Raw genomic sequence first — 24,889 nt, 5'->3', positions numbered from 1 at the left:
GCCACCCCTGGGAAGCAGACTAAATCTGACACCACAGGCCTGCTACTGCAGCCTGGGTGAGGTCGTGTTAGCACTCCTCACTGAGATATAGGTTCACTACATCTATACCTGCACACACATATAAACCTATCAGTCACCCCTAAGGCAGGCCCTATCAATCCAGAGGGCAGGGTGCTTGGTTTCCATGTGAGGGGGTGCATCTGCATGAGCAGGGCCCCTCTGCAGCTCTCAGAGTCTATTCTCTGTGGCTGTTTGTGGATGCGGTTAAACCATATACTCTTAAGTGCATTATAACCTCGCGGTTAATGCTAACTTTGGGATGGCTGCATCAAAACATGTCGTGTTTGGTGTCAAACGCTTTGGAATCATACCCCCACACCAGTAACTGGTGTGGGAGTATGATCCCACCCTTTTAGAGGTATAGACAAGTACCCACTGTGGAAACACGGTAGAATCCTGAAGAGCCCTGGCATCACAAAATGGATGCCACCAGCACCGACACTGGGCTGCCCTCCTTCTGCTGACCGAAACTCGCAGTGGAGGAGGCCCAACAATAGGCATCCTGTAGCAGAGAGGTGTCACCACCTCCCAGACAGGATTTAGTGTATTGGGGCTGGGTGGGTGCACTCCTAGAGTGCTTTGAAGCCCTGCACTGGGGGAGCAGTAGGCTCCTCTGTGCATATGCCAGCTCAAACCGGTTCAGGGGCTACCTGCCCCTGCTCTGGCGCGAAACTGGACAAAGGGAAGTGGGTGTAGCCACCCATTCCCCTGGCCCCTCCCCTGGCCCCCCCCCATAGGAGGGGTCATAGAGCTAGTCCCTCCCTTCCTTGTAGTATAAGTTAGGGAACCCTTGCCATTGCAAACTAGATTACCCTGGACGACACTCTGAAGAAGAATCTTGGACCTTTGACGTTCCACTACCTTTGGGCAGACTGAAGAATCTCCCTTGGAGTCAAGGAGTGACTCCCCTGCTTGGCAGGCACCAAAACTTTGCATCAATGGTCGAAAACGTTCCCGCTCCTGCCGGAGTCCGAAGACCCTGCAGCCCCAGAAGTAGATTTCCTGACTTCTCCAAGGCCATCGTGAGTCCCCAGCGAAGCTGAGGCAAGTGGACCCCACGAGTGATGAGGAACTGCAATACCAGGGTACCAGGCACTATTTTCGAGTGCCACCCCTTCACGACGTTCTCCAAATTTGTGCATTGGACCATGTGTGTTCCAAGCCTCCAGCAGGATTTCCTCCGAAGATCAGAGGCCTACCTTGTCCCGCGTGACCGTGGGCTCCTGCTGTGTGAATCCTCCTGAGGCTTCTTTGCGAACCCTTGCTGGTTGGCTTGTTGGTCCCCTGAAGACTTTTCTACAAAACCAAAGGGCTCCCCTGGTTGCTCCAGGACTGCCCTGACGTACCTTTGCTGACTTTTTACACTTTCCACAAGACTTACTGTTGCCAAGGCTTGTTGGGTCCAATCTGGTCGCCGTCACCGCAGTAAGCTGCAGACTTCATGGGCCACAACGAATCCAGCTCCTGGTTGTTGTCGACGCCTCCTGAACCTCGTGGCTGAAGAGTCAAGACACCTGTGATCACCCAAAATCACCCGACGACTGTGGGCATCCAGCTTCTTTGCCCCAGGTCACTGCCAAGTGACTTTGAACATTGTCTCCTCTGCTTTCAGGTCTTTTTTCTTCAGAATCCAGTCTTGAATTCTACCGGACACTTCTCATGTCTTCACAAGCAGCAAGTCTTCTTTGGCTCCCATTGAAAACGACGCCGCGATCCGACACCAAAAGACACCTATGCACCCGGCTTCCTTGGGTGAGGTAACTCCAGCACTACGGTGCTCCTGTGTGTGTTGGCTCTGGAACTACTTACCCTGAAAGTGACTTGCTTGTAGACTCTCCTGAAGTATCTTAAAACTTTAAAATTCCAACCGCGACTTGCTCCATTGAAGTCTATTGGGATCCGCGGCTGTGTTCTCACACTTCATGCGTCTCCCGTGGGTCCTTTTCAAGAGATTATAAGGTAAAACAAGCTGCTTTATATTCCTCTAAAGATTTAGCCTGAAGGCTGCTCTCCATAGCTACCACTAGGATAGCTTTCTTTAAAAGGTTGTCTTAAACCTATCTACCATAAGAGTTGAATTGTACTGGTGCAAGGTGGCCACTTTAACTAGTGACCAGCATATACCAGGCGAACTTCTCACATTAGTGGGCAGCGTGTGGGATTACAGTTTGCCGTTGTTTTACCAGAAAATCTCTATTTGAATTACTAACTGAAAACCACTAAAGGTACTCAAGGTACATATAAAGTCAAGCTTAGTATCCATAACTTCTACTAAACTTAGAGCTGTGTGTGAAGGGATAGCACACCCTTGCTACACCTCAAGCTAGGATCAGTAGGCCACAAACTAGTGTCGGTAGTACAACACTGCACAACACTAGAATGTCCTCAAAGGGTGGAGCCAGTGGGTCCACCCAGCTTCAGTATAAGGACATGACTTTCTTTGACCTGAAAGCCATGTGTGCTGCAAGGCACCTGAAGCTAGGACAGAGTCCCTCCACACTACACCTGATAGATCTGCTGACAGCAGATGATCTTAGATTAGCTCTAGGAGCTAAGAGGTCTGAATCAGGGGGTGGGTCAATTACAGTCTCTGGGTCAGATGATGAAAATCAAGATGACCTGGACTCTGTGGTTGAAGGGCCAGATCCACAGGGATCTGAAAAGGACAGAGGAATTCTCCCTAAGAGAGCTGACAGAGTGGAAGAGAGGCCTAGGTCCCCTTCAAGGAAATCTGACCACTCATATCACTCTGGCAGAGAATCTGTCCAGCAGAGGAACTCATACTTTAATAGGAGAGAGACCTCCTCTGAAAGAATGTACAAACTGCTGCAGTATGAGGAAGCAAGATTTGCCCTCAAGACCAAGCAGTTGGCATTAGACAAAGAAGCCTTTGCGCTCCAGAGAGCTTCTAGAAAAGAGGGGTTAGAACCCCCTGGTGGCAGCAACAGTGTCCCTAGAGTCAGAGAATACATACCAGACCATAGGAACCTGTTCAAGGTTGTTCCTCCCTACCAGAGTGGGGATGATATCCACAAATGGATAACTGCTATGGAAAGGGCCTGTAGAGTACAGCAGTTCCCCCAGGGGGCAGCAATCTTGTGGCTCTCCTTTTCAGATAAAAGTAGAGACAAGCTCCTCACTGTTCGAGAAGAGGATGCTGACTATGAAGTCCTGAAGAGTGCATTGATAGATGGGTTTGGCTTAACCACTGAACAGTACAGGTTGAAGTTCAGAGACACCCAGAAAGCACAGAATCAGGACTGGACTGACTTTGTTGATTGTGCAACCAAGGCTCTGGAGGGTTGGCTGGTTGGCAGTAGAGTTACTGATTTTAAGGGACTGTATAATCTTATGATGAGAGAACAGATCCTTAATAATTGCCAAAACCAGTTGTTGTATCAGTACCCGTGGACTCTGATCTGACCTCTCCCCAAGAATTGGGAAAGAAGGCAGACAAATGGGTCAGAACCAGGGTGAGGCAGAAAACCCAGAACCAAGAGGGTGACACTAAGAATCAAGATCCTAAAGGCTCTGAGAAAGGTGGGGATAAGTCAAAAGACCAGAAGTCTTCACAAGGGCCCCAAAAATCTGCATCTGGTGGGGAGTCACAATCCAACAAGGAAAAAGGCCAAAATAAGCCCTGGTGCAAATTCTGTAAACAGAAAGGGCACTGGACTTCTAATTGTAACACGTCCAAAGACCAAACCACCACCACTCCTGCCCCTAAGGCAACTGTTGCCCATAGTTCAGCTACTGGTGGAGGTGGTACTCAGAATAAGGGTGTAGTAGGGTTGACCCTGGGTTTTGAAGTGGGCTCTGGTCTAGTCAGAGTACCCACACAGGCATTGCTGATTTGTGATGGAGACATTGATATGTCCTTCCTAGTGAGCCCCAGTAATCTGGGCAAATACAAACAGCAGCCTGTAATAAATGGCAAACAGGCTTTGGCATTCAGGGACACAGGTGCTAGTGTCACCATGGTGGCAGAGGATCTTGTGGACCCTGCACAGATCATCCTGGCTGAAATGTACCAGCTAACCAATGCAAGCAACACCAGGACCAACCATAGCCTGGCAGTTGTGAATTTCTCCTGGGGAGGGGTAACTGGCCTCAAGAAGGAAGTAGTCAGTGCAGACCTTCCTGTCGAATGACTATTAGGCAATGATCTAGAGACTTCAGCCTGGTCTGAAGTAGAGTTATGGACTCATGCTGAGATGTTGGGCATCCCTGCAGAGGTATTTGCTGTGACCAGGTCACAGGCCAAAATGCATCAAACTGAACCAGCTCTGGATCCTGAAACTATGGACCAGGTGCTACCCAAGAAGAGGAGCAGTAGGGTTACAGCAGTGCCTTCCCCTCTGTCTCAGATCACAGATTCACCTCTTGAGGGAGGTGAAGCAGACCCTGAAGAAGGAACTGCCCCAGAGGGACTTGAAACTGACCAGGTTGAGCTCTTGGGGGCAGGGGGACCTTCTAGGGAAGATATGAGTAAGGAGCAACAGTGCTGCCCCTCTCTTGAACCCCTCAGACAGCAGGCTGCTGCTGAGGCTGCTGGGAGTGCTAGTGGGTCCCATAAAGTTTATTGGAATGATGGACCCCTATATATATATGTGGAGAACTGTGGCTCAATGGTTAGAGTGGCAGACCCTGATGCAGAGGTCTGGCCCAGGACCAGGGTTCAATTCCCGCCTCGACGGGTCTTGGGCTCAATTTCCTCGGACCTGATAATTCTCGCCTCGGTGCCTATTCTAATCATGGGTCCCACTCTGCAACTCTGGACAATAGCTTGCTTAATCTCCACAACAGCCCCAACAGCGCTGGGATGCCTGGCTTCACCTTGGGGGTGCCCAGGAGTGGACATTTCACAGGAAAAGCCAGGAAGGGTTCCACAGCAGTATGAGTACAGCACCAGGACACCCCGGTCCGGGGTATAAGTGCGCTGTACAATTCATTTCATTTCATATTCTCAGGCTACAGATCCAACCCCTGGAGCCACCAGGAGGTTGGTAATACCTCAGAAGTTTAGGGGGTTCCTAGCACATGACATCCCTTTAGCAGGTCACTTGGGCCAAACCAAGACCTGGGATAGGCTTGTGCCACATATGTCAGAGGACAACAAGGAGTTTTGTCACTCCTGTGTCACTTGCTAAGACAGTGGCAAGTCAGGTGGCACAACAAAGGCCCCCCTGATACCACTACCTGTGGTGGGGTACCCTTTGAAAGGGTAGGGATTGACATTGTTGGTCCACTTGACCCTCAAACACCATCTGGGCACAGGTTTATCCTGGTGGTAGTGGATCATGCCACCAGGTACCCAGAAGCAATTCCCCTGAGGACCACCACAGCCTCATTGGAGTTTTCTCAAGAGTGGGTTTCCCAAAGGAGGTTATATCTGACAGAGGTACCAACTTCATGTCAGGGTATCTGAAAGCAATGTGGAAGGAGTGTGGTGTAACTTATAAATTCACTACTCCCTATCACCCACAATGCAATGGGTTAGTTGAACGTTTCAACAAAACCCTTAAGGGAATGATTAAAGGCCTCCCAGAAAAGTTTAGGTGAAAATGGGACCTTTTACTTCCCTGCCTTCTGTTTGCATACGGAGAGGTTCCACAGAAGGGGGTTGGTTACAGCCCATTTGAACTTCTGTTTGGGCATCCTGTCAGAGGTCCATTATGTTTGGTGAAGGAGGGCTGAGAGTTACCTCTCAAACCTCCCAAACAGGATATGATGGACTATGTACTTGGTCTCCGCTCCAGGATGGCTGAATATATGAAGAAGGCAACCAAAAACCTGGAGGCCAGCCAAGAACTACAAAAAACTTGGCATGACCAAAAGGCTGTGCTGACTGTATATCAGCCAGGACAGAAACTGTGGGTGTTGGAGCCTGTAGCCCCAGCATCCCTCCAAGACAAATGGAGTGGCCCCCATACAATTGTTGAACAAAAGGGAGAAGTCACCTACCTTGTGAATCTTGGTACTCCCAGGAGCCCCCTTAGGGTGCTCCATGTCAACAGATTCAAACCATACGTTGACAGGGCTGACATGGGCTTGCTCATGGCAACTGATGAGGAACAGGAGGAGGAGAGTGACCCTCTCCCTGACCTGCTCGCACAGAGCCCTAATGATGAGTCAGTAGATGGTGTTACTTTGGCAAGCAGCCTCACTGATCATCAGCAAACTGAGTGCAGACAAGTTCTGCAACAGTTTAGACATATGTTTAGCCTGACCCATAGTCAGACTTCCTGGTGCACCCATGAGGTGGACACTGGAGACAGTCTGCCTGTCAAGATTAAAATCTACAGGCAACCTGACCATGTCATGGACTGTATCAGGACTGAAGTCCAGAAAGTGTTGGAGTTAGGTGCAATTGAGCCTTCAGATAGCCCTTGGGCTAGTCCAGTAGTCCTTGTACCCAAACCTCATACCCAGGGTGGTAAGAAAGAAATTAGGTTGTGTGTAGACTACAGAGGCCTCAATGCAGTCACCAGGACTGATGCCTATCCCATACCAAGAGCAGATGAGCTGATTGATACTTTGGCCTCAACCAAGTATCTCAGTACATTTGACCTAACAGCTGGCTAAAGGCAGATCAGGTTATCTGAGGATTCCAAGGCCAAAACAGCATTCTCCACCCCTGGTGGGCACTACCACTTTGTGGTGATGCCCTTTGGATTGAAAAATGCACCTGCCACTTTTCAGATGTTGGTGAACAAAGTTCTGGCAGGGATGGAAACTTATTGCTCAGCTTATCTGGATGATATTGCTGTCTTTAGTTCCTCCTGGCAGGATAACCTGGTCTACCTCAGAAATGTTCTGGAGGCCCTGCAAAAAGCAGGCCTCACTATCAAGGCCACTAAGTGCCAGATAGGGCAGAGTCAGGTTGTGTACCTGGGCCACCTTGTAGGTGGAGGCCAGGTTCAGCCTTTACAGAGCAAAATCCAAACCATCATTGAATTGGTTGCTCCAACCACCCAGACACAGGTGAGAGCCTTTTTAGGCCTGACTGGGTACTATAGGAGGTTTGTTAAGGGATATGGATCTATAGTGACCCCCTTAAATGATCTTACCTCAAAGAAAATGCCAAAAAAAGGTTCAGTGGACAGCTAGCTGTCAGAAGGCATTTGAAGACCTAAAGCAGGCCATGTGCACTGCCCCCATCTTACAGAGTCCAGACTACACCAAAAAGTTCATTGTCCAAACAGATGCATCTGAGCTGGGTGTGGGAGCTATACTGTCTCAACTGAATGATGAAGGTCAAGACCAGCCAGTAGCTTTTATAAGCAGAAGGCTGACCCCTAGAGAGAAACGTTGGTCAGCTATAGAGAGGGAGGCCTTTGCTGTGGTGTGGGCCCTGAAGAAGCTGAGGCCATACTTGTTTGGCACTCACTTCATAGTTCAGACTGACCACAAGCCCCTCCTATGGCTCAAACAGATGAAAGGTGAAAACCCAAAACTTTTAAGGTGGTCCATTTCCCGGGGATGGACTATACAGTGGAACATAGACCTGGGACCCAACATGCCAATGCAGATGGACTCTTAAGGTATTTCCACTTAGAACACGAAGACTCAACTGGTCAAGGTTAGTTTAGTGTCCCTGCGTTTGGGGGGGGGGGGGTGGGTGGTTGTGTAGGAGAGTAGGATCTGCACTTATGTTGCCCCCACTTTTTTTCTGATGTTAACACTGGTTTCTGGCTATAGTCTGGCTGGGGCCCTGCTAATCAGGGCCATAGCCTCACTGTTCTCTCTAAACAACTTTGAGTGCATATTAGATGCACTAGTGATTGGATACTATGGTACCTTATGAGCCCCTAGTATATGGTACCTTAGGTACCAAGGGCATAGGTACTTCACAGGCCTACCAGGGGTTGAAGCATGTATTATGCCACCCCTGGGAAGCAGACTAAATCTGACACCACAGGCCTGCTACTGCAGCCTGGGTGAGGTCGTGTTAGCACTCCTCACTGAGATATAGGCACATTCGGCACCGCACATGCTCACAACAGAGCACACTACTCCCCCGCACATGGGCATGCTCACAGCAGGATACTCCTCTGGGCATGCTCACAACAGGATACACTGCTCTCCCGCCCATGTGCAGTACAGCCATGACTAAGCGTGTCCTCGCACAGTCTGTTTTCTCTGTCCTTCCCCGCACAGGTGTTCAGAATGATGCAGCCTGCATTTAAAGCACAAACACGGCCGAGGACAGTCCAACGGAGCCCGCAGAGATGACTGGAGGCTCAACGCAGACACTGACCGAAAGTATCGTGAGTAAACCAAGCGCTTCAGCTACAAGCTCTTTTTCCACAGGTCCCTAACCCCCTAAGGACCCTTTATCTTCCCAGGGTCCATTCCTCTGCCGGACTATTCCATGGGGCATGTTTGGCAACAAGCCAACGTGAGGATAATCTTCCTTTCATGCACGTTTTTTTGTGTGTTGATGCGCTTACGATGCTTAGCCCACCACAAAACTTCGTATACATATGATAACTCTCACCTTAGCCATACCACCAATATGGCTACACCATTTGCCGCTTATTTATCGTCTACACAGCACAATAGATATCGGCAATCAATCTGTCTTGTGAATATGTAACCATACTGAGACTCTCCCCTGTATGTGTGTCCTGTCATACTTGTTGTATGTCCAGTAATGCTCTAAGAGGGAATCCCCCTCTCACATGTAAAGCACCTTAGCGAGTGCTACACATTTCTCAAAATTACACAATCACTTAAATCTAAGTAATTTTCACCTACACACTTTGGTCCTGAGGAAAGCCAGTTTTAATCATAAAGGCCTGGCTGAAACATGTAGACCACACCTGGATGTAGGAAACCCTAATTAACATTCCTATAACATCCAACAGCCTTTTTTAATGCTAGCAGTGACCCAGTTATTAAAATATAATTTACCCTCGGGTACTGGGATCCCTGCATAGCTTTTAAATCGTCACCTTCACGTCACTACACTGCACACTCAGAAACATACCTGCTCCGCTGTATCCAGGCGTCGAAGCACACCCGGGACACACTCGGTGTCACTGGGTGGGCCCGATGATGAAGCATGCCACCAACTAGGTTGGTGGGTGATGGCTTCATAAACAAACAAAATGGTTTGTACCCTGCCTTACAGTCTTGAGTCTATGTAAATTCACAAATAGGCTAGTCCTTTTTGATCTCACATAAAAACCCCAGGGATACGGACTTGCTACCTAGTCCTCTCTCTCTCCTTTGATAGTGAGATATATCACAAAATGGATGCCACCAGCACCGACACTGGCTGCCCTTATGCTACTGACCGGAACTCGCAGTGGAGGAGGCCCAACAATAGGCATCCTGTCACAGGGAGGTGTAACCACCTTCCAGACAGGATTTAGTGTATTGGGGCTGGGTGGGTGCACTCCTAGAGTGCTTTGAAGTCCTGCACTGGGGGAGCAGTAGGCTCCTCTGTGCATATGCCAGCTCAAACCGGTTCAGGGGCTACCTGCCCCTGCTCTGGCACAAAACTGGACAAAGGGAAGTGGGTGTAGCCACCCACTCCCCTGACCCTCCCATAGGAGGGGTCATAGAGCTAGTCCCTCCCTTCCTTGTAGTATAAGTTAGGGAACCCTTGACATTGCAAACTAGATTACCCTGGACGACGCTCTGACGTTCCACTACCTTTGGGCCGACTGAAGAATCTCCTTTGGAGTCAAGGAGTGACTCCCCTGCTTGGCAGGCACCAAAACTTTCCCGCTCCCGCTGGAGTCCGAAGTCCCTGCAGCCCCAGATGTGGATTTCCTGACTTCTCCAAGGCCATCATGAGTCCCCAGCGAAGCTGAGGCAAGTGGACCCCACGAGTGATGAGGAACTGCAATACCTGGGTACCGGGCACTATTTTCGAGTGCCGCCCCTTCACAACATTCTGCGAACTTGTGCATTGGACCATGTGTGGTCAGCAGGACTTCCTCTGAAGAGCAGAGGCCCACATCGTCCTAAGTGACCGTGGGCTTCTGGTGAGTGAATCCTCCCGAGGCGTCTTTGCAATCCCTTGCTGGTTGGCTTGTGGGTACCCTGAAGACTTTTCTACAGAACCAAAGGGCTCTTATGGTTGCTCCAGGCCTGCCCTGACTTACCCTTGCTGGGTGAGACCCTCAGACCTTGCTGGTCTGCACCGTTGACTTTTTAAACTTTCCACAAGACTTGCTGTTGCCAAGACTTGTTGGCTCCAATCTGGTCGCCGACACCGCAGTAAGCTGCAGACTTCATGGGCCACGCCGAATCCAGCTCCTGGTTATTATCGACACCTCCTGGACCTTGTGGCTGAAGAGTCAAGACACCCGTGATCACCCGAAATCACCCGACGACTGTGGGCATCCAGCTTCCTTGCCCCGGGTCACTGCCAAGGGACTTTGAACACTGTCTCCTCTGCTTTCAGGTCTTCTTTCTTCAGAATCCCGCCTTGGATTCCACCAGACACTTCTCCTGTCTTCACAAGCAGCAAGTCTTCTTTGGCTCCCATTGAAAACGACGCCGCGACCCGACACCAAAAGACACCTATGCACCCGGCTTCCCTGGGTGAGGTAACTCCAGCACTACGGTGCTCTTGTGTGTGTTGGCTCTAGAACTACTTACCCTGTAAGTGACTTGCTTGTAGACTCTCCCGAAGTATCCTAAAACTTTAAAATTCCAACCGCGACTTGCTCCATTGAAGTCTATTGGGATCCGCAGCTGTGTTCTCACACTGCATGCGTCTCCCGTGGGTCCTTTACTTACCTGCCTTGGGTGGATTAGTGAGGCCCGAGCGCTTCTGAAGGCCCTAGGCCTTGTCTCTTCCCAAGTCGATATTCCTAAACCTCTTTTTTAGTATATGGTCTGGTACGCCCCTAGGGCCCCAGCCATATTTGTGCTTAACTTGTTGTGAAACGTTGATTTGCGCATATGTTCCTGACTTCTAATCTCATAAATAGATTAGTAGAGTGTGTCTAGTAATAAATACATATATATTTTATATATATACCTGTGTGGTGTTCTTTCATTTGGTAATTCAAGAGATTATAAGGTAAAACAAGCTGCTTTATATTCCTCTAAAGATTTAGCCTGAAGGCTGCTCTCCACAGCTACCACTAGGATAGCTTTCTTTAAAAGGTTGTCTTAAACCTATCTACCATAAGAGACGAATTGTACTGGTGCAAGGTGGCCACTTTAACTAGTGACCAGCATATACCAGGCCAACGTCTCACAACTAGTTCTTGTGGGCACCTTGTATCAGCCCAAACAACCCCTTATGGTGAATAGATTTAAGACAACCTTGATTGAAAGCTATCCTAGTGGTAGCTATGGAGAGCAGCCTTCAGGCTAAGTCTTGAAGGAATGTAAAGCAGCTTGTTTTACCAGTCTATAATCTCCTGAATGATCAAATGAAAGGACAACCACACCAGGTATATATTCAAAATATATGTATTTAGGATAAAACACACCCCTCTAGTCTCTTTATGAGACTGGAGTTCGAAGTACTTAATTTACAAGTTAGCAATCAACTGTAATAGCACAAATACACGTTTGGGCCCTAGGGGCGTACCAAACAATATACCAAAATAGTGGTCTAAGAACCACGACTGAACTAGACACAAGGCCTAGAGCCTGTAGAATCGCTGGGACCCCAAGGAACCACCCAAGGTAGTGACACTGGGGACTCACGGGGACTGTGTGCAGTGTGTAAACACAACCACGGGTTCCGTTAGATGCTATGGGAAAAGTCGCGGTTGGAAATTTAAAGATTAGGGACATTTAGAATCGAGTCAGGACCAAACCCTTTTGGACTTAAGAAGTTCTAGGGCTAGCACCCGCTGGAACACCGGAGTACTCGAGTTACCTCATCCAGGGAAGCCGGGTGCATCGGTGTCTTTTGGTGTCGGTCACGTCGTCGATTGCAATGGAAGCTGGCAAAGAACTGCTGCTGCCGTGAAGAAGAGAAGTGTTCAAAGGGATCCCAGCCTGGATGTAGGATGGAAGGAACCTGAAAGCAGAGGGGACAGAGTCTGGGTCACTTGCCAGTGACCGAGGCAGGATGGACCAATGCCCACAGATGTCAGGTGCTTCAGGTGAATTGATGGGTGTCTTGACTCTTCAGCCACGAGGTCCAGGAGGCGCCGATGACAACCAGGAGCTGGATTCGAGCTGTCCCACAAAGTCTGTTGAGTGCTGCGGTGTCAGAGACCAGATTGGACTCAACAAGCCTTGGCAACGGCAAGTCACTGGAAATCAGAGAAAGGACTGCAGTGCAGACCAGCAAGGTCTGACGGACTCACCCAGCGGGGGGGGGGGGGGTGTTGGGGCACGTCTGATGCAACCAGGAAAGCACAATTAGAAGAGGAGTTGCCTTTGTGGGGACCTACTAGCCAACAGGCTAGCATTCGCAAAGGAGCCTCAAATGGTTGCACTTGAAACTGGCCCACGGGTCACTCATGGAGTGGAGGCCAGCAATCTTCAGTGCAGGATGTGCTCTAGGCGGGGGCTACTCGGAGCCCAAAGCACAACTTCGAGGAAGTCCCAGAAGATAGTGTTGCTGCAAAAGCTCATGGTGTCCAGGGGTCAAGGTTCCACGTCACCCACGATTGCCACGGGCCTCAGCTGTGCTGTGGACTCAGGGTAGCCTTGGAGAAGTCTGGAAATCCTCCTCTGGTGATGCAGAGACTTCGGCGTCTGGCGGGAGCTTCAGCGATGCCAACCGGTCAGTTGCTTCTTTGGTGCCTGCCAAGCAGGGGAGTCACTCCTTGACCCCAAGGGAGATTTCTTCCCTCTTCTAGTTGAAATAGAAATTCGAAGGTCCAGGATATATGTTGCAGAGTTTCGTCCAGGGTAATCTAAAGTCGCAAGGACTGGGTTCCCATACTTATACTAAGTTTGGTGGTTGGACATACTCTAGGGACCCACCTATGGGAGGGTTTGGAAAGAGTGGTGGGTACACCCATTTCCTTTATCCAGTTTCATGGCACAGCAGGGGCGTGTTGTCCCTGCAACCGGATTGAACTGGACTATGCACAGGGAACACCAAATGTGCCCCCAGTGCAGGACTTCAAAGCACCAGAGAGTGCTCCCGCCCAGCCCCAATACACATCTGCCAGTCTGTGGAGGTGGTTGCACCTCCCTGCGACAGGAAACCTATTGTCCAGGCCTCCCCTGCCGGAGTTTCCGTCAGCAGCTGGAGGCCAGACCCGTGCCTGTGGCAGAGGCATCCATTTTGTGATGCCAGGGCTCAGGGCTCAAGAAAGTCCTACCGGGTTAGACCAGTGTGAACATGTCTCTTCCTCCAGAAGGGTGGAATGCTACCCCCGCCGCCAGAACTGGCGGGGGGGGGGCGGTAGTATTCCAAAGCGTTTGACACCAAACACAACATATTTCCGTGCAGCCATCCCAAAGTTAGCATTTACAGCGAGGTTATAATGCACTTAAGAGTATATGGTCCGGCTGCACCACAAACAGCAATAGAGGAGATACTCCGAACGCTGCAGAGGGGCTCTGCTCATGCAGGAGCACCCTCTCACATAAAAACCAAGCACTCTGCCTTCAGGATTGTTAAGGCCTGCCATAGGAGTGACTTATAGGTTTTATATGTGTGTGCAATGATAGTGATATAGGTAGCCTAAACCACTGTAAGGGGTGCAAGCACACCCTTACCCAGGCTGCAGTAGCAGACCTGTGGTGCCATTTTGGAGTGCTACCCAGGGGTGGCATACTACATGCTTCAGCCCCTGGTAGGCCTCTGAGGTACCTATGCCCTTGGTATATATTATACCATATACTAGGGGCTTATAAGGCACTCCAGAATCCAATTAGAAATGTACCTAATGTACATGCAACCCATTTTAGAGAGGAAGCAGCTAGGCTGTGGTCTTGATTAGCAGGGCAACAGCCAGACTAAGGTCGAAAAACAGTGAAACACCAGCAAAAAGTGGGGGTACCTACTCTCCTACAGATCCCACACATATTCGTGCATTCTCACGAGCATGGATCCCATAAATGTTTGATGTGCTGTTATACAGAAGGAGACTTGGAAGGCTGAGCTGCCTGAGTAAACTTAATAAGATGCTGTGGTGAACTTCATGTGTGTGCGAAAGGTGAGGAGTTATTTAGTATTCTCACATCTAATACCTATATAACTTAAGGAGCTATAAACCTAGTGAATAAAAATCAACACAAAGAAAAAGCAGGACTTCCAAGCCTTCTGAACCCTCTCTGTGGGCAGGTAAATGCCAAATTCAGAAGCTTGCAATGCCATGGAAAACATCTGGTGAGAACCCACACATCTCAGCTGTGCATGGCGAGATGACAGGAACCAGTATCCAGGGAAGGGGATGGTTTTCAATGCATTAAATGTAACATTATATGTAGACCAAGAAGTCAAACTCTGTTTGGCAATGTAGTGCACTTATAAATAAATGTAAGTATTACTACTATGAAGTGACTGGGTCTGATGAAGTGAATATCACTAGAGATGTCTCTTCTTGGAATACTACTGGAATGTCTGCCCTTCCCTCGTACTCATGCCTATGTATGTACACATGTGTGTGACACTAGTATAGTTTGAACATAGCAACAGTCCTGCAGTTACCAATACTAACCAATAAATGTATTGTACATCCACTGGTTCTGGATGTGATCTGCAACACATCACCCCACATAAAGAAGAAAACAGCAGATACCAACTGGCATCCTTCACCGCCGCCTTCTAACTATCTCCTGTCCATCCCCAAATACAACCAAAAGATCCCAGGGGTTATTGCTCCTCCCTCCAGAGCTGCACCTCTGACCCTAAAGCACAAAGAGAAACACCCAGCATTCCCTGGCAGGGTTTCCCACAACCCACTTGCTGTACAGTCTCTCAAAACAGAAAGCTGGCAGGACCCTCCTGCCCCCTCCAGCCAAAAATGAGCAAGTGCTATTACCTCCTCCCCTTTCAGCTGCCACATGAGCCCTTCCCATCCACTACCCCATTCACATACAATCCTGTCTGTTTCCATCCTTCCTCTGCCTACAAACCACATTATTAACATTGATTTAAAGTCATACCTGGGCAGACCAGGTTCTTTGTGCACAGTAAAGGGACCTCTCATCAGCCGACAACTAGATGCACTTATGTCCATAACACAGGATAGGAGGGCCATATATAACATGATTAATAGTCTATTCAGTTCACAACCATGCTTATTGTCAGGGTTCGTCTCATCTGCCTGAAAGATTGTGACATATTAGACAGAGGCTCTTGGCTGTGAGCCCTGTTGCTTACCTTGGGCGACTAAGCTTCTTGGCTGTGAGCTTTACTGCTAGCCTTTGGTGGGTGAGGCTCTTGGCTGTGAGCTTTGTCACTTACTTTGGGTGGGTAAGGCTCTTGGCTGTGAGCTTTGTCACTTACTTTGGGTCGGTAAGGCTCTTGGCTGTAAGTTTTGTCACTTACTTTGGGTGGGTAAGGCTCTTGGCTGTGTGTCTTGTCGCTAACTTTGGGTTTGTAAGGTTCCTGGCTGTAAACATTTTCACTTTCTTTGGGTGGGTAAGGCTCCTGGCTGTGAGCTTTGTCACTTACTTTGGGTGGGTAAGGCTCTTGGCTGTGTGTTTTGTCGCTAACTTTGGGTTTGTAAGGTTCCTGGCTGTAAACATTGTTGCTTTCTTTGGGTGGGTAAGGCTCTTGGCTGTGTGTTTTGTCACATACTTTGGGTGGGTAAGGCTCTTCTTCGCTGTGTGTTTTGACACTTACTTTGGGTGAGTATGCTCTTGGCTGTGAGCTTTGTCACTTACATTGGGTGGGTAAGGCTCTTGGCAGTGAGCTTTGTCACTTAATTTGGGTGGGTAAGGCTCTTGGCTGTGAGCTTTGTCAAATACTTTGGGTGGGTAAGGCTCTTGGCTGTGAGCTTTGTCACTTACTTTGGGTGGGTAAGCTGGGATGGTCTCGTATTGACGTAGAGGGGCATGGATCTCGCTCGGATCGACGTACCCATCCGTACCAACACCTGGAAAATGAGAAGAGGAGGGGGGGTTAAATAAACCATATTAACAGTCCACACTGCAACTGGTCAAGTTATGCACCCACCGTCCATTATTCCTAAAAAAGTAGCATTTTGGATTTAATTTAGGATTTGAGGAAGCCTAGGCCAGAAATTGTAGAAGAGCTTTTAGAGGTTGTCCAATCAATAGCAGTTTAGCCAAGGTGCAGACAGATCCAGGCAGAGCTGGGGACTAATGCTGCCCACCCCTCTTGTACACCCCAAAATCAAGGTACTTACAAATAAAAAAGGCGGAGGGTTTAGATGGGAGTAAAGAATACGTTTCCGCTTGTATTTAAGGTACCTGGAAAGACCTCACTGATCGCCTACTGAGGCAGGAGTTCTAGGGTCATGCTGCACGTGCTCAGCATGTGTCAATGCAGCACTCTGCACAATGTGTGTCCAGAGATCTCTATGAGTGCTGCTCTGTACACAACGGTGACTACAGAACTCTGCACAATGTGTGTCCTGAGATCTCTATGAGTGCTGCTCTGTACACAAGGTGACTACAGAACTCTGCACAATGTGTGTCCTGAGATCTCTATGAGTGCTGCTCTGTACACAAGGTGACTACAGAACTCTGCACAATGTGTGTCCTGAGATCTCTATGAGTGCTGCTCTGTACACAAGGTGACTACAGAACTCTGCCCAAAGTGTGTCCAGAGATCTCTATGAGTGCTGCTCTGTACACAACGGTGACTAGAGAACTCTGCACAATATGTGTCCGGAGATCTCTATGAGTGCTGCTCTGTACACAAGGTGACTACAGAACTCTGCACAATGTGTGTCCGGAGATCTCTATGAGTGCTGCTCTGTACACAAGGTGACTACAGAACTCTGCACAATGTATGTCCAGAGATCTCTATGAGTGCTGCTCTGTACACAGCGGTGACTACAGAACTCTGCACAATGTGTGTCCAGAGATCTCTGAGTGCTGCTCTGTACACAAGGTGACTACAGAACTCTGCACAACGTGTGTCCAGAGATCTCTATGAGTGCTGCTCTGTACACAAGGTGACTATAGAACTCTGCACAATGCGTGTCCAGAGATCTCTATGAGTGCTGCTCTGTACACAACGGTATATACAGAACTCTGCACAATGTGTGTCCGGAGATCTCTATGAGTGCTGCTCTGTACACAACGGTGACTACAGAACTCTGCACAATGTGTGTCCGTAGATCACTATGAGTGCTGCTCTGTACACAACGGTATATACAGAACTCTGCACAATGTGTGTCCTGAGATCTCTATGAGTGCTGCTCTGTACACAAGGTGACTACAGAACTCTGCACAATGTGTGTCTGGAGATCTTTATGAGTGCTGCTCTGTACAAAAGGTGACTACAGAACTCTGCACAATGTGTGTCCAGAGATCTCTATGAGTGCTGCTCTGTACACAAGGTGACTACAGAACTCTGCACAACGTGTGTCCAGAGATTTCTATGAGTGCTGCTCTGTACACAACGGTATATACAGAACTCTGCACAATGTGCGTCCAGAGATCTCTATGAGTGCTGCTCTGTACACAAGGTGACTACAGAACTCTGCACAATGTGTGTCCAGAGATCTCTAGGAGTGCTGCTCTGTACACAAGGTGACTACAGAACTCTGCACAATGTGTGTCCGTAGATCTCTATGAGTGCTGCTCTGTACACAAGGTGACTACAGAATTCTGCACAATGTGTGTCCAGAGATCTCTATGAGTGCTGCTCTGTACACAAGGTGACTACAGAACTCTGCACAATGTGTGTCCGGAGATCTCTATGAGTGCTACTCTGTACACAAGGTGACTACAGAACTCTGCGCAATGTGTGTCCGGAGATCTCTATGAGTGCTGCTCTGTACACAGGATGACTACAGAACTCTGCACAATGTGTGTCCAGAGATCTCTATGAGTGCTGCTCTGTACACAACGGTGACTAGAGAACTCTGCACAATGTGTGTCCAGAGATCTCTATGAGTGCTGCTCTGTACACAACGGTGACTATGGAACTCTGCACAATGTGTGTCCGGAGATCTCTATGAGTGCTGCTCTGTACACAAGGTGACTACAGCACTCTGCACAATGTGTGTCCGGAGATCTCTATGAGTGCTGCTCTGTACACAAGGTGACTACAGAACTCTGCACAATGTGTGTCCGGAGATCTCGATGAGTGCTGCTCTGTACACAACGGTGAATACAAAACTCTGCATAATGCATGGCCCATAGTTCTCTGCACAAATATAACCACAGAGCTCTGCTCAACAGGTGTGACCTTGGAGTTCTGCGCAAAGTTTACCCAGAGGTCGCAATCACTGCAGCGCTGTACACAAGTATGACTGCTAATTCTGCATAATGCTTCGCCGCAAAGTTCTGCATTAGTATTACTACAGAGCTCAGCTAACCAGGTGTCACCTCAGATCTCTGCACAATGTGTGGCCAGAGGTCACTGTGATTGCAATGTTGTACACAAGTGTGACTGCAGAACTCTGCATAGTGCATCGCTGCAAAGCCAGGAGTGTCCTTTTGAAATAACAGTTTTTTTGAGAACAATGCACAGTGCTTCATTTGAGCCAGTGCTTTCCGGTGCTCGGCACAAGCACTTGGAACAGCTTCTCGTTTAGAGATGAGCAGAAAAACAGTTATTTAATAATTCAAAAAGCTTGGGAGCCTTGAACAGTCTGAATTCTGAAACTTGTAGCAGTGTGATGGTTAGAAGTTGTGTAAGTTCTGTTATTGGCAGCGCTGGCAGGGGAAATGTCTGGTGCAAACTGAGGTGGCCTCATCACGAAGGCCCCGGAACTTATTTGGTTACAAATTAAGCTAGCATGATTTTGTGAGAATAATGAATTCACATATTTTCATGACTCAGAGGAAACCCTCCATCCTCTCTCTCTGAGTTATATTTGAATAGCAGAACACCTTGAGCCATTGATAGTAGTGGGTGCACATATTCACCTGTTCACTACATGAACCGACAGCCGAGAGATGCCCAGATAACGTGCAGACTGTTGGGTACCACGGCACACCGCGTTTGCACTCTCTGCAGCATCCCTGGATCCATCTCTGATTACATTTGTTGCATAAACCTGTAGATTATGCAGCAGATGGTGGACGGCGTGCACAGACTCGTGAATCCAGAATCATGCAGAAAACACCACAGATGCAGAAACGCAAAGGGGATGTTAGACCTGGCATCATTGGCGTGGGTCTCCCTTCCAGTTTTTTGCTGTTATCTCCGCTGTTTTTGCTGGTAATAGATGCTGTGGGCGCTGTGCCACTGCCATTCAGTGCCACAGCGCGAATGCTCCCTGTGTAAATATGACATGTGAATTGGTATATCCATGATTGGCTTATTTGGTTTACCTGTTAGTCCCTAGTAGCGTAGCCTGTGTGTGCCCAGGGCTGGTAAACCAAATGCTGCTGGTGGCCCTGCAGCGCCGGTTTGCACCACCCACAGAAGCAGCTTGTAAAGTGTGTCTCAGACCTGCCACTGCAGAGTCTGTTTGCAGTCCAGAACTGCCATCTTGGCTGTGAAGTGCACCCACTTCCCAGTCCCTGAACCTTCCCTTGGCATCATGTGAGTCACCCCTATGGTAGGGTGCATTGTATGTGTAAGGTAGGACATGCCTTGATGTGTGTAGCATGTCTTGGTAGTGAATTACACCCAATTTCGTTTTTCACTACTGTAAGGCTACCTGTTCTCCATAGGCCAGAATGGGAGGTTTGCCTATTACATTCTATAGTCCTAACTGACCCAAAGAACATGGTAGAAAAACGAATTTAGTATGCCTGAGCTCAGAATATTAAAATACATCTTTTAGTGAAGTTTATTTTTATATTCTGTGTTTGAAAATACCACTTTTAGAAAGTAGGTATTTTCTTGCCTAAGCCTTCCAGTGTGCTCTGCTGTTATGTGTATTGGCTGTCTGGTTTTGGAGGGACAGGGCAGGCTGAGTCAGACCTGGGTGAATAGAGAGATCTGCATTGGAGTATGGGTAGGGGTAGCTCCTTGACCTGAATAGGGCTGTGCCTGGCAAGGTGAATGCTGGCTCCACCTCCCACTGTGTGTCTGATGGCAGACCCCCTCTTTCTGAAAGGAAGGATGCAGCCTGGTAAACAAAGTGCTCCAGGACTGGGCCAAACTGGTTCTGGCTGGGTTCAGTGATGTGTAGCTTCTGAGAACAAAGACTTTTGGGGTATAAATATCTGTGCCGAAACCTCTATAATTTGTATTGCTCCTGGATAACAAGAAGAACCTCTGTCCGTGTAAGTGAAGGAATCTGCAGGAGGTGACTGTCCTTGTGCTTGTGTGCTGTTTCTTGGATTGGCCTGCAGTGGTTACTACTGGACTTGGAAGAAGAGGAAAAGGACTTTGAAGAGAACTTTTATTTCAACTTGCTAAAGCAATCACCCAAGGGCTAGAAGAGAGCTAGCCTCCTGCAGGAGTCTCAGGCACATCAGACTCCACCACCAGCCTCCTGTTTCCTCCCAGCAAGGATTTCTATCTGCAGGTGAGGCTCCTGTGAGTTCCAGGGCCTCTAGTTCTACTACAGGGAAGAGAGTGCTGAAAATCGTCGCTAACGCCCGTTTACGAGCCGCCGCAGCTGAAACGCGTACGAAAAATCATCGTGCTGCTGCCGCTGAGTGCTCGCTACCGGAGATCATCGCATCACATGTTTGCGGGATGCCAAATGCTCGCTGACCTCAAGATTATCGCATCGCACGGTTGCGGGCTGCCAAAGGCTCACTAGCCCGAAGATCATCGCATCGTACGTTTGCGGGCCTCCAAGTGCTCGCTAACCAAAGATCATCGCATCGAATTCATCGCTTCACGACATCGCAGCGCGGACGCCGGGCGTCTGCCATTTTCATCCCATCGCACCCGGATCATCGCTCCCTCGCAGAGCGCCATTTCTTCTCATCGCAACAGGCTAGTCGCATCATCCTCCCTTGCGGCAAGGAGTTCAACGCACCGCTGGCTTAGCGTGCAGAAGTTTGTCGCTTTGTCCCGCACGCATTTATAGATCCTCCCTTGCGGCAAGGATTCAATGAATCGCTGGCCTCGCGTGAGGTAACTCATCGCTACAGCTCCTTTGCGACATTTTGGTTGCTTTGCTACAGAATCCAGGTACTTTGTAAGTAAAAGGGTCGCAGAGACCACTGCTTTGAACTGAACTCCTCTTTGCACACTTGAATTATTTTTGCCGCATTTCAAGAGGAACTCTATTTTTCTAGTACTGTGGCTTTTTACTGTTAATGGTCTTGTGTTAAGTCTATATATAAAGATACTTATTTTTTACAACTACTTGTGTGGTGTCCCTTTGTAGTGTTCTTCACTGTGTTACTGTGTATGGTCATAAATGCTTCACACACTGCCTCTGAGATAAGCCTAGCTGAATTGCTGCCCTTTCACCTTAGTGTAGGGGAGCACAGTTAGCTGCATTGCTGCCCTTTCACCTCATGTAAGGGAGCGTAGCTAGCTGCATTGCAGCCCTTTCACCTCAGTGTAGGGGAGCGCAGCTAGCTGCATTGCTGCCCTTTCAACTCAGTGTGGGGGAGCCCAGCCAGCTGCATTGCTGCCCTTTCACCTCGGTGTAGGGAAGCACAGCTAGCTGCATTGCTGCCCTTTCACATCGGTGTTAAGGGAGCGCAGCTAGCTGCATTGCGGCCCTTTCACCTCGGTGTAGGGAAGCGCAGCTAGCTGCATTGCTGCCCTTTCACCTCGGTATTAAGGGAGCGCAGCTAGCTGCATTGCTGCCCTTTCACCTTGCTGTAGTGGAGAGCAGCTAGGTGCATTCCTGCCCTTTCACCTCAGTGTAGGGGAGCGCAGCTAGCTGCATTGCTGCCCTTTCACCTTGCTGTAGTGGAGAGCAGCTAGGTGCATTCCTGCCCTTTCACCTCAGTGTAGGGGAGCACAGCTAGCTGCATTGCTGCCCTTTCACCTCAGTGTGGGGGAAGCCAGCCAGCTGCATTGCTGCCCTTTCACCTCGGTGTAGGGAAGCACAGCTAGCTGCATTGCTGCCCTTTCACCTCGGTGTTAAGGGAGCGCAGCTAGCTGCATTGCGGTCCTTTCACATCAGTGTAGGGCAGCGCAGCTAGCTGCATTGCTGCCCTTTCACCTCGGTGTTAAGGGAGCGCAGCTAGCTGCATTGTGGCCCTTTCACCTCGGTGTTAAGGGAGCGCAGCTAGCTGCATTGCGGCCCTTTCACCTCGGTGTAGGGGAGCGCAGCTAGGTGCATTCCTGCCGTTTCACCTTGACGTTAAGGGAGCGCAGCTAGCTGCATTGCTGCCCTTTCACCTCGCTGTAGTGGAGAGCAGCTAGGTGCATTGCTGCCCTTTCACCTCGGTGTAGGGAAGCGCAGCTAGCTGCATTGCTGCCCTTTCACCTCGGTGTCAAGGGAGCCCTGACAGCTGCATTGTGGCTCTTTCACCTCGGTGTAGGGGAGTGCAGCTAGGTGAATTCCTGCCCTTTCACGTCAGTGTGGGGGAGCCCAGCCAGCTGCATTGCTGCCCTTTCACCTCGGTGTAGGGAAGCACAGCTAGCTGCATTGCTGCCCTTTCACCTCGGTGTTAAGGGAGCGCAGCTAGCTGCATTGCTGCCCTTTCACCTCGCAGTAGGGGAGTGCAGCTATTTGCATTCCTGCCCTTTCACCTCAGTGTGGGGGAGCCCAGCCAGCTGCATTGCTGCCCTTTCACCTCAGTGTAGGGAAGCACAGCTAGCTGCATTGCTGCCTTTCACCTCGGTGTTAAGGGAGCGCAGCTAGCTGCATTGCGGCCCTTTCACCTCGGTGTTGGGGAGCGCAGCTAGGTGCATTCCTGCCGTTTCACCTTGGCGTTAAGGGAGCGCAGCTAGCTGCATTGTTGCCCTTTCACCTCACTGTAGTGGAGAGCAGCTAGGTGCATTCCTGCTCTTTCACCTCAGTGTAGGGGAGTCCAGCTAGCTGCATTGCTGCCCTTTCACCTCGGTGTAGGGAAGCGCAGCTAGCTGCATTTCTGCCCTTTCACCTCGGTGTTAAGGGAGCACAGACAGCTGCATTGTGGCTCTTTCACCTCGGTGTAGGGGAGTGCAGCTAGGTGCATTTCTGCCCTTTCACCTCAGTGTGGGGGAGCCGAGCCAGCTGCATTGCTGCCCTTTCACCTCGGTGTAGGGAAGCACAGCTAGCTGTATTGCTGCCCTTTCACCTCGGTGTTAAGGGAGCGCAGCTAGCTGCATTGCGGCACTTTCACCTCAGTGTAGGGGAGCGCAGCTAGGTGCATTCCTGCCGTTTCACCTTGGGGTTAAGGTAGCGCAGCTAGCTGCATTGCGGCCCTTTCACCTCGGTGTAGGGGAGCACAGCTAGGTGCATTACTGCTGTTTCACCTTGGTGTTAAGGGAGCGCAGCTAGCTGCATTGCTGCCCTTTCACCTCGCTGTAGTGGAGAGCAGCTAGGTGCATTCCTGCCCTTTCACCTCAGTGTAGGGGAGTCCAGCTAACTGCATTGCTGCCCTTTCACCTCATGTAAGGGAGCGCAGCTAGCTGCATTGCTGCCCTTTCACCTCAGTGTAGGGGAGCACAGCTAGCTGCATTGCTGCCCTTTCACCTCAGTGTAGGGGAGCACAGCTAGCTGCATTGCTGCCCTTTCACCTCGGTGTAGGGGAGCGCAGCTAGCTGCATTGCTGCCCTTTCATCTCAGTGTAGGGGAGTCCAGCTAGCTGCATTGCTGCCCTTTCACCTCGTGTAAGGGAGCGCAGCTAGCTGCATTGCTACCCTTTCACCTCGTGTAAGGGAGCGCAGCTAGCTGCATTGCTACCCTTTCACCTCAGTGTAGGGGAGCGCAGCTAGCTGCATTGCTGCCCTTTCACCTTGGTGTAGGGGAGCACAGCTAGCTGCATTGCTGCCCTTTCATCTCGGTGTAGGGGAGCGCAGCTAGCTGCATTGCTGCCCTTTCCCCTCGGTGTTAAGGGAGCGCAGCTAGCTGCATTGCTGCCCTTTCACGTCGCAGTAGGGGAGTGCAGCTAGGTGCATTCCTGCCCTTCCACCTCAGTGTGGGGAGCCCAGCCAGCTGCATTGCTGCCCTTTCACCTCAGTGTAGGGAAGCACAGCTAGCTGCATTGCTGCCTTTTCACAACGGTGTTAAGGGAGCGCAGCTAGCTGCATTGCGGCCCTTTCACCTCGGTGTAGGGGAGCGCAGCTAGGTGCATTCCTGCCGTTTCACCTTGGCGTTAAGGGAGTGCAGCTAGCTGCATTGCTGCCCTCTCACCTCACTGTAGTGGAGAGCAGCTAGGTGCATTCCTGCTCTTTCACCTCAGTGTAGGGGAGTCCAGCTAGCTGCATTGCTGCCCTTTCACCTCGGTGTAGGGAAGCGCAGCTAGCTGCATTTCTGCCCTTTCACCTCGGTGTTAAGGGAGCACAGACAGCTGCATTGTGGCTCTTTCACCTCGGTGTAGGGGAGTGCAGCTAGGTGCATTCCTGCCCTTTCACCTCAGTGTGGGGGAGCCCAGCCAGCTGCATTGCTGCCCTTTTACCTTGGTGTAGGGAAGCACAGCTAGCTGCATTGCTGCCCTTTCACCTTGGTGTTAAGGGAGCGCAGCTAGCTGCACTGCGGCCCTTTCACCTCGGTGTAGGGGAGCGCAGCTAGGTGCATTCCTGCCGTTTCACCTTGGTGTTAAGGGAGCACAGCTAGCTGCATTGCTGCCCTTTCACCTCGCTGTAGTGGAGAGCAGCTAGCTGCATTCCTGCCCTTTCACCTCAGTGTAGGGGAGTCCAGCTAGCTGCATTGCTGCCCTTTCACCTTGTGTAAGGGAGCGCAGCTAGCTGCATTGCTGCCCTTTCACCTTGGTGTAG

The 24,889-nt window shown here is 50.0% G+C and overlaps 1 protein-coding gene across 2 annotated transcripts in view; it reads right to left on the bottom strand.

The window, feature by feature from the left end:
* LOC146808699 (uncharacterized) overlaps window positions 1-24,889 on the bottom strand; it is a 322,738-nt gene that overhangs the window by 3,502 nt on the left and 294,347 nt on the right. For both annotated transcript variants that reach the window (XM_085615513.1, XM_085615514.1), the window contains exon 6: window positions 15,964-16,049. In XM_085615513.1, coding sequence (XP_085471639.1) covers window positions 15,964-16,049 — 86 coding nt within the window. The remainder of the gene's footprint in view (window positions 1-15,963; window positions 16,050-24,889) is intronic.

Source organism: Triturus cristatus, chromosome 7, assembly GCF_964204655.1.
Source record: "Triturus cristatus chromosome 7, aTriCri1.1, whole genome shotgun sequence".
Classification (NCBI taxonomy): Eukaryota; Metazoa; Chordata; class Amphibia; order Caudata; family Salamandridae; genus Triturus; species Triturus cristatus.
Note: the sequence above shows the minus strand (reverse complement) of the source record. Positions and strands in the feature narration are given on the sequence as shown.